At 41.8% G+C, this 16,066-nt stretch overlaps 2 protein-coding genes across 2 annotated transcripts in view; both read left to right on the forward strand.

The window, feature by feature from the left end:
- Positions 1 to 314: 314 nt before the first annotated feature.
- Positions 315 to 1,323, forward strand: LOC121876355 (the record flags this gene model as incomplete). The annotated part of the gene is made up of 1 exon (XM_042381425.1): positions 315 to 1,323. A coding segment is annotated over exon 1 (1,008 nt), but the record flags the coding sequence as incomplete, so codon positions are not given.
- A 92-nt stretch (positions 1,324 to 1,415) lies between these two features.
- The window catches only part of LOC121876280, a 39,127-nt gene continuing 24,476 nt past the window's right edge, over positions 1,416 to 16,066 (forward strand). Inside the window, exon 1 of the mRNA XM_042381316.1 lies at positions 1,416 to 1,476. Coding sequence (XP_042237250.1) covers positions 1,435 to 1,476 — 42 coding nt within the window. The 5' untranslated portion in view covers positions 1,416 to 1,434. The remainder of the gene's footprint in view (positions 1,477 to 16,066) is intronic.

Here is a 16,066-nt window from a genome sequence, read left to right on the forward strand (position 1 = left end):
ATGAAAGCTAAGGTGCTCCATTGTTTCCCTTTTTTCTGTATGATTATATATATATATATATATATATATATATATATATATATATATATATATATATATATATATATATATATATATATATATATATATATAAGCAAATTAATATTTCTACAGAGTCGTTTAGCTTTTTCTTAATGTGCATTTATTGTTTCAGTATGTGATGATGATTAAATATGAAAGATAATTGCAGAAGCGTTATCGAGAGTGAGTCTTCTACCGTGTGAATTATTTGGAATTTTAAACATTCCTGGATAAGTTAGTGTGGGAGCGGCAACCATGGCTGGCAGACGTGTACTGACACAAATTCAAAAGCTCGCGCATAATATTTGGTTCTCCATTTCTGTAGAACCTGTGTTATTTCTACACTCTTTGGGGTTCTTTACACAGTTGGTAACAAGTGAGAACTTCACACTAGACAGGTTCTGTCGGGTGATACTGAATGAGTCATTTGATAACTGCGCCGTAATGAACGACGGCCACCAAAAGGACCTGCAAGTGAAGGTGCAGAAGCTTGAGAGTGTCTTCACCTTTTATGGAAATTTAACAGCCACAATTATCCCGATTTTGTTGATCTCCTTCATCGCTTCCTGGAGTGACAAGAGAGGACGACGGGTTCCCATCCTTCTATCATTAACAGGTCATATACTTCGTAGTGTCGTCTACCTCGTTGAGTCGCTCTTTCCATCGTGGACACCTTATATTCTACTGTTAGGTTTCTTCTTTAGGAGCATTGGTGGGGGTGCAGCGATGCTTCTTATGGCTTCCTTTAGTCACATAGCAGACTGTACGAACATGGATTCTAGACACCGTCGAATGGCCATCACGAATGCTTGTTTGTATCTAGGAGCTCCATGTGGAACACTTCTGGGAGCCTGGATCTATAACAGGAAAGGATACATTTGGAACTTCAGTGTTACTCTCCTTCTAGACTGTTGCACTCTTGGTCTGGCTGCTTTTATAGTTAAAGACAAGATCAATAAAGTGGAAGAGGCGTCAGGTCATATAATAAAGGAAACAAGTCCTTGGAATCACAGGAATGTAATAGACTTGTTCCGTGTCGCCATCAGAAAGCGTCTAGGACGAACACGAGCCCACCTTACACTACTGCTGACTGTTTTCGTCGCCCTCATCAGCGGCACATCTCACAACATGTTCCTATGGATTCGTAGGGTGTTCCATTGGGACCAGTACCAATTTAGTTTCTATTTAATCATTAACCAGCTGGATCAACAGATCACTACTCTCGTCACAGCCCCGATTCTTCGCAGACTAAGTGTACCCGACTGTCTGATAGGCGCAGGTTGGGATTTCTTCTTATTATTGAAATGTTTAACTCTGGGACTGGTGACGACCGCCAGCCAGTGGTGGTTTCCGTATCTGTTTATCGTGGCACCGATGGCTCTCTCCGGCATAGCTGTCAGGAGTCAAATGTCTAAGGTAAGAAACACCAACTGACTAAATTTATTGACCACTGAATGTTAATACGTGAATATGCCGTAATATGTCCCTTTCGCTAAGATATTTTCTCTGTTACGTTAAGTATGGACTCATTTATATCTGAACTTGATTCGACTTGTGCAGTTTTTGCATAAAGTAATCTGACACATAAGAGAAAAACAACTGTAGAGTCTCTCATCCGTCAGTCTTCTTGCCGCTCACTGAAACAAATCCGTTATCTTCAGTGTGTTTTATCAGGGGCGAGAACTCCATGGGATTCACTTTCTATAGTTACCGAAAGTAATACTAAACTAAATAATATCTTGGGTGTTTCTGATTATGACGAACTTTCACTGTTTTTGTCCTTAATGAGTCATCTAATGACTGTACAAGCGACCCTTAATATAAACTCTGTTTTATGTGTAGCCTTGTAGGAAGGAACAGCAAGTTCTACATCTTTGTCTTTTATTGTTGATGGATTAGTGTTATTACTAACCTTGTAACTCACTTAAACACCTTAGTTATTGAAGAGCAGTAATGACATTATAACGTCAACCAAGGATGGATGGCGGTGTATTATTAATAGAACTTTTACTTATTCTCTCCTTTCGTTTATCTTTTCTCTAATTTAGTTACGACAAATATTCATTATCTGAACTTTAGGATCACGTTCATATATATTTCCTTGATATATGTAGTACCCACAAGTGAACCTGCCTCTTTTCTTATAATACAATATCATGTTCGATACTATTATTTTCTTCAGTATCTTGAGGGCACAAAAGGGCACTTGGGCACGAAGTTTCCTCTCTGCTTAATACAATCGTCTGGCATTAGCCAAATAAAATATTAAGTGTCGTCCCTATAGTATGGGGGTTATATTTGTACATCTGCGTATCGTAATGTGTGGGACGAGAAGTGATATATATATTGCCTTAATCAGTTATACAATTATTTATCAAGGTACAACAAATGGTACATTCCCAGTGATAATGTTTGTCCCTGTGAAAACACACACACACTCACACACACACACACACAGATTTAGTTCAGTCTTTATTAGATGTTGGAGGTACAGGGACAGTCTTTATTAGATGTTTGAGGTACAGGAACAGTCTTTATTAGATGTTGCAGATACAGATAAAGTCTTTATTAGATGTTGGAGGAACAGGAACAGTCTTTATTAGATGTTGGAGGTACAGGAACAGTCTTTATTAGATGTTGGTGGTACAGGAACAGTCTTTATTAGATGTTGGAGGTACAGGAACAGTCTTTATTCGATGTTGGAAGTACAGAAAAAGTCTTTCTTAGATATTGGAAGTACAGGGACAGTCTTTATTAGATGTTGGAGGTACAGGAATAGTCTTTATTAGATGTTGGAAGTACAGAAAAAGTCTTTATTAGATATTGGAAGTACAGGGACAGTCTTTATTAGATGTTGGAGGTACAGGGACAGTCTTTATTAGATGTTGGAGGTACAGGAACAGTCTTTATTAGATGTTTTAGGTACAGGAACAGTATTTATTAGATGTTGGAGGTACAAGGACAGTCTTTATGAGATATTAGAGGTACAGGGAGAGTCTTATATTAGATGTTGGAGGTACAGGAACAGTCTTTATTGGATGATGGAGGTACAGGAACACTCTTTATGAGATGTTGCAGGTACAGGAACAGTCTTATTTAGATGTTGCAGGTACAGGAACAGTCTTTATTAGATGTTGGAGGTACAGGAACAGTCTTTATTAGATGTCGAAGGTACAGGAACAGTCTTTATTCGATATTGGATGTACAGGAACAATCTTTATTAGATGTTGGAGGTACAGGTACAGTCTTTATTAGATGTTGGAGGTACAAGGGCAGTCTTTATTAGACGTTGGAGTTACAGGGAGAGTCTTTATTAGATGTTGGTGGAACAGGAACAGTCTTTATTAGATGTTGTAGGTACAGGTACAGTCTTTATTAGATGTTGGTGGTACATGAACAGTCTTTATTAGATGTTGGAGGTACAGGAACAGTCTTAATTAGATGTTGGATGTACAGGAAGAGTCTTCATTAGATGTTGGAGGTACAGGGACAGTCTTTATTAGATATTGGAGGTACAGGGACAGTCTTTATTAGATGTTGGAGATACAGGAACAGTCTTTATTAGATGTTGGTGGTACAGGAACAGTCTTCATTAGATGTTGCAGTACAGGAACAGTCTTTATTAGATGTTGGAGATACAGGAACAGTCTGTATTAGATGTTGGTGGTCCAGGAACAGTCTTTATTAGATGTTGGAGGTACAGGAACAGTCTTTATTAAGATCATTGTAGGTACAGGTACAGTCTTTATTAGATAGTTGGTGGCATAGAACAGTCTTATTAGATGTTGGAATACAGGAACAGTCTTCATTAGATGTTGCAGGTACAGGAACGGTCTTTATTAGATGTTGGAGGTACAGGAAACAGTCTTCATTAGATGTTGCTGGTACGGGACAGTCTTTAGGATGTTGGAGGTACAGGAACAGTCTTTATTAGATGTTGGTGGTACAGGAACAGTCTTTATTAGATGTTGGAGGTACAGGAACAGTCTTTATTAGATGTTGGAGGTACAGGAACAGTCTTTATTAGATGTTGGAGGTACAGGAACAGTCTTTATTAGATGTTGGAGGTATCAGGGACAGTCTTTATTAGATGTTGGAGGTACAGGAACAGTTTTTATTAGATGTTGGTGGTTAAGGAACAGTCTTTATTAGATGTTGGAGGTATCAGGGACAGTCTTTATTAGATGTTGGTGGTACAGGAACAGTCTTTATTAGATGTTGGAGGTACAGGAACAGTCTTTCTTAGATGTTGGTGGTCCGGGAACAGTTTTTATTAGATGTTGGTTGTACAGGAACTTTTTTTATTAGATGTTGGTGGTACAGGAACAGTCTTTATTAGATGTTGGTGGTACAGGAATAGTTTTTGTTAGATGTTGGTTGTATAGGAACTTTTTTTATTAGATGTTGGTGGTACAGGAACAGTCTTTATTAGATGTTGGTGGTACTGGTGCGACCGTCCATGTTTCGGAGCGTTCGTTCTTACATCTGTATAGTGTGATCACTTTAACTGAGCTTAGATAATTAACAGAACAATTTAAAAATTTTAATTATTTCGTAAGAAGATCTTAGTCGAAATTATTTACCCTTTCCTGTCATTATTGTCCAGAATTATACATTTTCCAGGACTTTGCTAGAATAAGAACCCTTCCTTTTTAGAAAGAACGTTAATAATTCCCTAATGTTTTTGTAACTGGCAAGAAAAATAACGATGGATGAATCTACCAACTAAAGGAATATGTTTCATTATAGATATATAATCATATCTTCAAATGGATAGTACCAATCATGTGACTTATCGGGAAATATCAAGGTCCTTAAAGAGTTGCGTGCTTTTTTTCTAAACGATAGTACGGGAAACGCACCCATGGCAGGTAAACGCACCCTGACACACCTCCAAAGGGCTATTCAAGATACTCTCTCCTCTGTTACTATAGAACCCGTATTGTTTCTCCACTGTGCAGCAGACTGTACGCAGTTTATAATAACGGAGAACCTCAGACTAGACAGGTTCTGCCAGGTGACGCTGAATAAGACAGCTGAGGAGTGCGCCGTGATGAACGACAAATATCACACAGACCTGCAAGTGAAGGTTCAGAAGCTTGACGGTGTTTTCAATTTTTACGGCCAATTGCTATCCACAGTCCTTCCCTTGTTGTTGCTCTCCTTCATCGCCTCCTGGAGTGATAAGAGGGGACGACGTGTTACCATCCTTCTCCCCTTAACTGGTGATATACTTTAGAGTGTCGTCTACCTACTCGAATCCCTCTATCAGTCGTGGTCACCTTATGTTTTACTGTTAGGGTCCTTCGTCATCAGCATTGGCGGAGGCCCAGAGATGCTTCTTATGGCTTCCTACAGTTACATAACGGATAATACGAACAGTCATTCTAGAACTCTTAGAATGACAGTCATGTATGGTTTTCTACAACTCGGAGCTCCGTTTGGTACTCTACTGTGAACCTGGATCTATAACAGAGGAGGCTACGCCGGGGGGTTCGAGTGTTTCTCTTATTTTACACTGTGTTACATTTGGTTTGGCTATAATTATACCTAAAGACAAAAATTATCAAGTGGAAGAGGCAACAGACCATACACTAAAGAAGACAAATCCTTGGAACCCAAAGAATGTCACAGACTTATTCCGTGTTGCCACCAGAAAACGTCGTGGACACACACGGGCCCATCTTGTATTACTCTTGACACTTATCAACGCCCTCAACAGCAGCGGCCCTCACAACTTGTACCTGTGGACTCGTCGGGTGTTTCACTAAATCGTTTACTTTATATAAAAATTGGGGGGCAAAATGATTTGGTATTTTGGTACAATTAATATTGGTCTGAACGTAGAGGAATAATACGCTCCAAACCGAGAACAAGTTTCAGAATAAATAGCAAATAACTTTAGTAAAAAAAAAAATTATCAATATTAAACATGAATTATTGTGAGTCTGGCAGAACAATATTAAATGATTTTTCCTTAATCTTAAATCTTCCTGTTTTAATTTTTTTTTCCGTGGAAATTCAAGAAAAAGGCAAATACCTGTACAATCAACCTCCCACCCCCTCCCTCCCCCCCTCCCCCCCACACACACACTACTACTACTACTACTGATACTACTTTCTTTTTTCTTTATATTGTTACGGCCTTGTCGTATTTTTCTATTCTTTTTATATATAACATGCTTCCATGCTGCTCCATATTATTCCTGTAATGATGTGTTATATTTACTATTATATAATCTAGTCACCTTACCCTGTGCTGTTAAGGTTTTAACTGTTATTATTTGTTCAAGCCCATCTTATTTCTTCATTTAGTATTGTAACAAGCATTCTTTGTTCTCTAACGACCATCTGCATCGTTAAATGACCCACCGGCGGGTAGCACTGGTGGGAAAAGGCCATATATATAGTAGTCCACCAACTGACGGAAGGCAGTCCAGTCCTCCTTGTCATTCAGTTCACATTGTTTTGAGTGACACTTGTCACCTGTTACTTATACTTAAGAAATTCAGTGTTGTTTCATGTTAGTTAATTTCAGTGTTAGTTTTTATATGTGTATGCAGTGTTAACGTAATCTAATGCTTTATTTTTATTCTTTCGATGTTTAGTATCATTTGTGTCTTAAAAGTTTCGATAGTGAATCAATTTGTTGTGGCAGCCTACGAGGCTGTTTATTGTGTTAATAGCTAATTTAATTAAATTCTTAAAGGTTTACTTTATATATTTTTATTCCCTTTTGATTTACTTCACTTTCTTTTTGTTTAGTTACGCCTAGAACCTGGTTATTAAAGTAAATTAAGAGACGGCGTAACAATATATATATATATATATATATATATATATACATATATATATATATATATATATATATATATATATATATATATATATATATATATATATATATATATATATATATATATATATATATATATATATATATATATATATATATATGTATATATATATTTAAGCTTCCAACCTCCCCTTATAGCCATACCTTCGCCACCATTTTATTACCTTAATATTAAATATCCTAATACATAAGTAGCCATCATAGCTGTGTTGAGTTAGTTGAGCCGCAGATTTATGCGGCATGCAGTGACTGTTGCCTCATAATCAATATCTGCATCTGTTGTCGGCATTGGGGCGGATGCTCTCTTTCCCCTGAGGCAGAGCAAAGCCGACCTAAGGAGAGAGAAGAACAGTCGATATCTCATCCAGGCTGTAACATAACTTCTGGGCAGCTGTTTCTGTTCGGTCCTAAAGTCAGTCGTGCCGATTACTGCGCCTAGGTGTCTTTGGCCATCCTTTGTTATTTTGACCTCACTTCCACCGAACACTTCCATTGCCCGTTCATAATGTTCTGGCTTCACAATGAGGAAGGACTTGCTGGCGTTTGGGTGGTACCACTTTTTTATGTCCTCCAATTTTTCTGCTACTGTAAGGTCATCAGCGTACGCCACTTGCTTGACCTCAGTTGTTTAAAATTATATTGTGTGTTGGAGCACACATAGGCCTATTGCGTACATTACCATTGCAACAGGGTCCCCTTGCGTTGTTCCCTCGGTTGACTGTATGATGGTATCACCTCTTAGAGCCTTGTTGTTTAATATATAAAGGTCTGATGGATTCCTATAGGAGTTTTCAACATTGAGTGCAAAGCTTGGACACTGATATTGATGTTGTGCAGTGCGGCCTTGCGGTTAAGTATGTTGAATGCGTTTGAAGCGTCCACCAGGAGAACGGCATTCACAATCGCGCAGCTCAAATATCGTTCTCATGGCGTGAATGGCAGCTTCCCCTCCAGCCTGGTGGCCAGCACAAACTTGCAGGTTCCCTGCTGCTGCCCTGACATCATCCTTTACCACCTCCATAATGCATTTTCCGATGCACTTCCCGCACCCCTATAGGCCTACATCCTGGATTCTTATCCAGGGAATGAGGCGGCAGGCCGTCAGAGCATGGAGGTGTTGGCAGCACGAGGATGCCAGCTTTCTTGCAAGGACGGCAATGGCCGTGCAGAGATCGCTTGCTACGGGGCCAAACTTGTTAGTGCTGAGGATGACTCTCCAGCCGTTTGCATCCAGACCTGAAGGGCCGGCACCTCCCTGAGTCTTCAGTGCCTTTTTCCACACCATCCCTCCTGTTATTTTCTCAAAGAGGACAACATTTGGTGGAATATACGCACCCTGGAACCTGATGCCTTCATCTTGACTTGCAGGGGGATGTTTTTCTTTCAGTTGTTTTAATGTCTCTCTGTTTATTGGCAGAACCCCACCGGAGGATTCCTCTGTGAGAGATCTTACCGCCAAAGACACTTTTCCCACACGCATTTTGTTTCCAAACTTTCTTGCAACGTCATCAGTGTTTTGCTTTCCGTCTCCTACAAATTTGAGTCTCTCCTGCAGTGTTCTTGCTTCACATAGGAGATCATCAAGGGCCCCATTCTGCCACATTGTTAATCTTCTCTTTATTGCTGCCGCATTTTCTTTGTGCTTAGTCTTTGTGTGTGTCCTCTGACAGAATAGATGGGGTATTATTGCCAGTATTTGAAGAGCTAAAGGGGCAAGGAAGCAGTCCTGAGTGTACTCAGTTTTGAGACGAATCATCTTCTGAACCATTTCTTTGGTGGCTGCACACTTGGGTGGTTCAAACAGGTTAGCTGGCGACCACCTGACAATTCTGAGTAAGTTTCTTTAAGCCATTTGTCAGCAATTTCCATCGACATGCCATTACACTGAGGTGGCTGTCTCTCATTCACCTCGTGGACATTTGCTAATATTGGAGCAGCGTTTATTAGTACTACATTTTCAGATTGAGTAGACTCACTGTTATCATTTAGGATATCATTGGGCTGTTGGGTCCCGGCGGTATCCACTGTGACCTCCTGTATCGGCTCCCTGCCATGTGGGTTCCGACAATTGTATCCCTTTCTACAATCCACACATGGTCGGTTGTTTCTCGCACAATCACAGCAAGTGCAGTTTTGGTACTGGCTAGCACAGACGCAGCAATGTCTGTTACCCGGCATATTGTTCCGCACCATGGGCGACAGTTACGTCCGCCTCCGACATCTGCTTTGGTCCCATACAGAAGAAGAAACTAGTTCTTATGAGTAAAGGGCAGAGAGGTGACAGGCTGAACTGCTGTGTCCGGGTAGTTGGGGCATACGTGCGCGCGTGGGTGTGTAGTCCACCCCCCTGTGGGCGACAATCCACACATCAGAGTGATACACTGGGAGCAAGAATTTTCACTCCTAACACTTCTTTATATATCCTTGGCAGAAATAACCATTATTTCTATGGTCGCACTGATGTAATATTAGTTATGTATACTCACTTGGTCGGCGACACTACATGAAGTGACCGTTACTTGGGGGTGGGGCGATCGCAAGCGTAGAGCACTTGGCCCCATAAGGGCGAGAGTCTCGATGCCACCCCTGCCAAAGTAGGCCTAACGACACTGGCACTGGGACCTGACACCTGCAGTAGACGTCCATCCAAATACTCACAGACTCTCTTGGAGATCGCCGGTGAATACATGGAATATTTGCGATTAATGCAGTAAGGGATGAGAAGAACCCTCGGTGACAATGCTTAGGGTGACATCCGATATTCGCCGACACACTGTGAAATTCCCGCTCCCACACTCCGAGTATGTCCCCTCCAATAATACTTTAGATCACGGAGGACACTCCACCACACCCACGCCGTGCTGGCCCGATACTACTACTACTACTACTACTACTACGTTGCTGTCACTCAGAATCGAGTATGAAGATCCTCCAGCTATGATACAATGGTATGAGCTATTAAGGATGTCACCTTCATTGGTGAGTTCTGAGGAGACGAAAGAGGCCGATGCGGGATCGGTAGGGTCGTTCGTAGATGTTGCACGTGTCGAGGGCTACATCTAGTGCGGGAGGGGCGGCGGCAGCGTCTTTCTAGCGCTGGAACTTGTCTGCCTCGTTATGCAGTTGGGCAAACTCGAAAGTACTGACACCTCGTGTGGTGGTCCCCCAAGCGTTACGGTGTGAAGTAATCGTCTCCCAGGTGAGGGGGTCGATTTGGACACTTTTCAGGTTTGTCTTAAGATGATCCTTACACCTTTTTCAGTTGCCCACCAGCGTTACGTTTATTATTCTTTATGACTGTAAAGTATCTGCTCTGGCAGTCTACTATCGTCCATGTGGGTAACATGGCCAGTCAAGCATAGTTGTTCATGGATAATGGTAGCCTCGATGCTCCTGCAGTTGGTGTCAGCGAAAATACAGGCATTTGTTCTCTTGTCTTCCGAGCGAACTCGGAGGATGGAGCGTAGAATATGTTGGTGAAAGTTTTGAGGTGCCTTGAGGTGCTTCTTTTGTGTGACCCATGTCTCACTGGCAGGACCACTGCTCGATATATGTGCAACTTTGTAGATAATTTCAGCTCCCTACAGCTGAAGACATGGGTATGGAGTTTGCCAAAGGCTTGAGATGCACATCTAACCCGAAGTTGAATCTCTTAATCGATGTCCGCGGTGGTGAACAGATGGGAGCCGAGATACCGAAAGTGGGTAACATTAGAGAGGGCAGTACCATTCAGCTGGTTGGATGGTGGAGGTGTGGCTGAACCAGGGGCAGGCGGAAAGAGAATCTAAGTTTTACGTACATTCACCTCAAGGCCGAAGTGTGCATACGCATCTGCGTAAGTGTTCAGGATCTCCTGTAAGTTGCATTCAGTGTGAGCGACAAGGGTGAGGCTGTTTGCCTACTGAAGTTCAATGATGGAAGCTGTCGACAGTTTTGTTCCTGCCTGGATTCATCTTATGTTGAAAAGATCCTTCATCTGGTACTCTTTGTCCACCCCGCCGGCTAAATTGATACTGGCACGAGTAAGGAAGGCAGCCAAGAAAATGGAAAAGAGAGTTGGTGCCAATACGCACCCTTGTTTAACCCCCGTTTGGATGGGGAAGAACTCAGACTGGGTGCCATTGTGCAGCACATTGCCGTTCAGCCATCGTGGAATTGCCTCACAATGGTGATGAATTTTGGTGGGCAGCCAAAACGGCTGAGGGGTCTACCAGAGGGCTTCCCTATTGACCAAGTCGAAGGTCTTGGTCAGGTCGATGAAAGTCATGCACATGTCACGACGCTATTCTCTGCACTTGTCCTGTATCTGACGGGCAGCAAAGATTGTGTCAGTGGTGCCAAACATGAGGTCCATGGGCCGCATGCTGCCCGACACACTCTTGCATGCGGCCCACTGCCCATTTGCTGCCCCAGCTTTACCTTGAGGAGCTAAAAATAAATAGTGAGTGTATCCCTCAGCTGAATAAAGTAGTCCACTGTTTCCTACAACAATATACTTAATCAACATCACCAATGAGCTCCAGTGTGATTCTGTGCTGAGGAATAAGTTTTCGAGTGTTGATGTTGGCACATTTTATCAATATTTTGGACCAAATTATCCCAGGATTAAATGTTTTGCCTCAAAGATTATGTCAATGTTAGGAAGTAAATATGTCTGTGAACAACTCTTTTCTGTGATGAACTTGAACAACTCTCGGCTTCGGTCTCAACTTACTGATGCGCACCTTAATTCAATACTGAAGGTTGCTACAGCTCAGTCGTTAGTGCCAAACTTTGATGCACTGGTCCATACCAAGAGGTGCCAATTATCAGTAAGCAGCAGTAGCAAACAATAAGATTGATCAAGGTTAGTAAACACTTGATTAGTTTGTTTTTAAGGGTTTCGCACGACCGCAGACTAAATCCACCTTTCTTATTTTGTCGTACTACTCACCTAAGAGGTGATTGCGAAGTGCTCATAATTATGTTACTTGGCCCGCATACTGTATACTCATATTAAATCTGGCCCACCTTGGCAATGAGTTTGACACCCCTGGCTAAAGCCACATCGAGAATCTGAGAAGAAGTTTTCCGCCTCAGGAAGAAGTCTGTTTAGGAGGACTCGGGCGATAATTTTGCCTGCTATGGACAGCAGCATGATCCCTCTGTAGTTGCCACAGTCTGGCCGATCTCCCTTGTTCTTATAAATATTGACAATGGAGTCGTCTTTAAGAGCTTGAGGGAGTTCCTCCTTTTCCCATATATTCTCCAGGAGAGACTGGAGACGGCTGGTAAGCAGAGGTCCTCATGCTTTATACACCTCGGCTGGGATTTCATCAGTCCCTGAGGCTTTGTTATTTTTCATCTGTTTGATGGCAGTAGCTACCTCATCCAGGGATGGAGGATAGCTAAAATGAGTCAACTCTGGATGCTGAGGGACCTGCTGGGTAGTCAGGACATTCACATCGGTGTTTTGATTGAGCATTGAGTAGTAGTGCTCTTTCCAGCACTGAAGGACGCCTTTTTCGTCTTTAATTATGGAGTTACCGTTGGGTGAGCGGAGGGGGGCTGCGTCTTGAGTGACTGGCCCATGAAAAGTTTTAGTGGAATTGAAAAATTCGCACATCTTGTGTTGATCTTCAAGTTTTTGCGTTTCATTTGCTTTATTTTTAAACTATTCATTCTTAGATAGCAAATATCTCACCGTATCGCTGCTTTCTTCTTGCGGAAGGTATCACTTTATTTCAAGACTGATGGTTGTTCTGGCAGTCATCGACAAGTGCATTGATTTCCGGGTCATTTTTATGAAACCAGTCCTGGTGTATTCTTTCGATCTGACCGAGGGTCTCTGGAGGTTTTTGTCATGACAGTGTCGAGAATATCCCATTCCGTATTGGGATTTGGGTTGTTTGTTGTCAGGTTGTTTATCAGCCCATGTTCTATTTGCTTTCTGAAAGCATGTGCTGCTGTTGGATCCTCCAGACGCTTAATCTTAAAACCTCTTCTGGAGGCTTGCTCCCTCTGCCGTTTTGGGGCAACGTGAAGTGAGAACTTGGCTATGATGAGCTGATGATCAGTGTTGCAATGGTCTTGGCCACGTTTGGCACAGGTGATGAGGACATCTCGGCGATCTCTTTCTCTAACAATGTGTAGTCAATGAGATGCCAGTGTTTGGATTGCAGGTGTTGCCACGAACCCTTGAACTTGTCAGACTGCTTAAACAAGGTATTGGTGATAGTGCAGATGTGTGCAGCACACTTGCTGAGGACGAGTAGGCCATTGGGATTACACTTACCAAGTCCATATATCCCTTTGATTCCCTTCCAATATTCAGCATCTCTGCCAACTCTGGAATTAAAGTCACCAAGGAGCACAACCTTATCTTCTCTGGGGATAGAAATTAGCATTTTGTCGAGGTTGGCATAAAAGACCTCCTTAACGTCATCCTTTGCATCTAGTGTAGGGGCGTAGGCACTGATGAAGGGGGCATGACATGAGTGATTCAGCGGGACTCGGATCTTTATGAGGCACTCGTTGATCCCAAAGGCATTTCAGTTAGCCTATGTGGGATGCATTGGTAGATGGCAAAGCCAACTCCATAAATACGTTTTCTTTCCGCAGCAGGCTTACCCTTCCATAAGAAGGTAGAGCCAGACCCTGTTCTGTGAGTCGACCCTCGTCTGGGAGCCTGGACTCATCAATGGCTGCTATGTCGATCTTATACCTAGTCAACTCTTTTGCCACAAGGGCAGTTCTTTTTTCAAGGCAAAGCCAGACCCTGTTCTGTGAGTCGACCCTCGTCTGGGAGCCGGGACTCACCAATGGCTGCTATGTCGATGTTATACCTAGCCAACTCTTTTGCCACAAGGGCAGCTCTTTTTTTCAGACACTCATTTGTAGGATAGATGATTAGTGGTTCCCATATTTTTTACCTGACTTAATATGACTAGTTACGTTGCCTTTTCTTTTAAGCTCTTTTGTGTGTGTGGTGGTGGTTGGTGGTGTTGGTGTGCGGATTAGTGGAGGTCGTGTTTATGACGTGACTTCATGTTTAGTAAGATCACCCTGTGTACTTAAGCCTCTCTCGGTCCTGATCTCACCCTCCTCTGTATATATATATGTAATATTCAGAAATTCAGTGTAATTTCAAATGCCGCGCCTTGGGCGATGCTGAGTTCAAGGTCGTCTGAAGGAAGACCACGCTCTCGCACGTAGCGAGAGTTTGTGGAACTATGCCTATATGATATTAAATGTAATTTGCCGAATTAATAATGATGCGATTCATGAAGTTAAGGGACTATAATCGAATTTGAAATTATTATAGATCGTTATCAGTCTGAATAATATTACGGGAGTCCCAAGGAAGTTATTAGTTAGGCGGAAAATATGTCACGTAAGCCTAAGCTAACGCCTTGTGAGGACACGAGGCTGGCTGGCTCCCAGTCACGCGAAAGCGAGCAGACAGACAGAACGTCACTGCTCGTCCGTCCACAAAACTGTCACGTGGTCTAGTCACCTGTGTTGCGCTATTGCAGTATAACAAGTAAGTCTCATTCGATCTCAGACAGGGTTTAGATAGGGCAGTGATAAAGTTATCAAGAGCTAACAGTGAGTTAATTTCAGGGTTTCCTTCAGAACCCACTTGACTGGGAGAGATTGACTGCCGTTTGAGACTGCTGTTGATGATTGAGGATTGGCGATTGTCGCCGTTGGACAGATCAGTGTAGGCTTGTCACTGGTTAGCCGGGTAGCAAAGGATCTCTTGAGTGAACCTAGCCGTCTGGGTGCCCAGCTAACGACGTGACGATCGTTTGGGGTCATCAGCTCTCCTCTACCTCGGCTCACAATACCACATATCTCAAGCAGCTTAGTGAAACCCTTTTGCTAACGGGAAGCTAAAGCTTCTCTCAACTGCATAAGTTCTGATTGGGTCACTCCCTTCCGTTTCATGGATGTACTGGGAGTAAAGTGAAGCCAGCTAAGTGATACAGGGTCGCACACTAGGACCAAGAGTCCAGTGGAGCTTAGAGGTACATTTTCCAAGGTGGAGAAAGGCTGATTTGGGCCTTAAACTACGGGTGCCTGTTGGTTGTGCCTTAAACGACTACGGAGTGCAGGTGGAATCTGTGTGTGCTTTAGGTTAGGAAGCATGGTTCAGGGGTATTGGTGGACTCAGTAACTTCTTAATAATAGTGACAATATTTTTGTGTGTAGTTAATACTATTTTTTCAGTTACTAATGTATGCTGTGTGCATTTAATATTTCTTTATAATTTCAATCTCAAGTATAACCTTTGTTCCCCAGAGTAGTGTTGGGGTAACATAATTTTGCTGAGTGCCCTTAAGGCCTACTTAGGGTGGAGTTAATAAGTTCTATTTTTTAATACCATTTTCTCAGTGCTTGATATCATTTTGTTGAGTGCCCTTAAGGTCTATTCATTGTAGAGTTATTGATTTCCTATTTTTTTATAAAATTTTCTCAGTGATTGATATTATTTTGTTGAAAGCCCTTAAGGCCTGTTTCATGTGTGCAAGCAACACTTCTTACTACTTTAAATTTTTTGTTGTCTAATGAGGCATTGTCTGAATTTCTAATAATTTCAATATCATGTATAACCTTTATTCCCCAGAGTAGTGTTTTAAATTCAGGTTAAGAGGTGTGCATATTGATGTACCATTATTTGATTGTATCTGTAGTGTTGGAGGGAATATAAGTGTCTAAATTTTACAGTGTGTCTCATTCATCCCAGTCACAGACGCTATCCTTCCACGGGTCACGGACAATTCATTTTGTTTAGTAAATTTAAGTGTTCTTGTGCTGGTTCGGGATTTCTCTCAAAGGGGCGCTTCCACTGCAATTACCATCTAATAATCTTTAATAAACCCCAAGTCAAGTGAGAAATTAAAGTCCAGTAATTCCGACCGGTTATATACCTTGTTGTACTTCTCCTCATTGTACTCAACCCTTAAGATGTGAATTATACTAAAGCTCTGGAAACTTCGTGTTTCTTTTTTCCTTGTGGTTATCAGCATATACCTGGATCACGCGCACCTACAGTGATTATATATATATATATATATATATATATATATATATATATATATATATATATATATATATATATATATATATATATATATATATATATATATATATATATACACTCAACTC

Source organism: Homarus americanus, unplaced genomic scaffold (genome assembly GCF_018991925.1).
Source record: "Homarus americanus isolate GMGI-L3 unplaced genomic scaffold, GMGI_Hamer_2.0 scaffold34921, whole genome shotgun sequence".
Lineage (NCBI taxonomy): Eukaryota > Metazoa > Arthropoda > Malacostraca > Decapoda > Nephropidae > Homarus > Homarus americanus.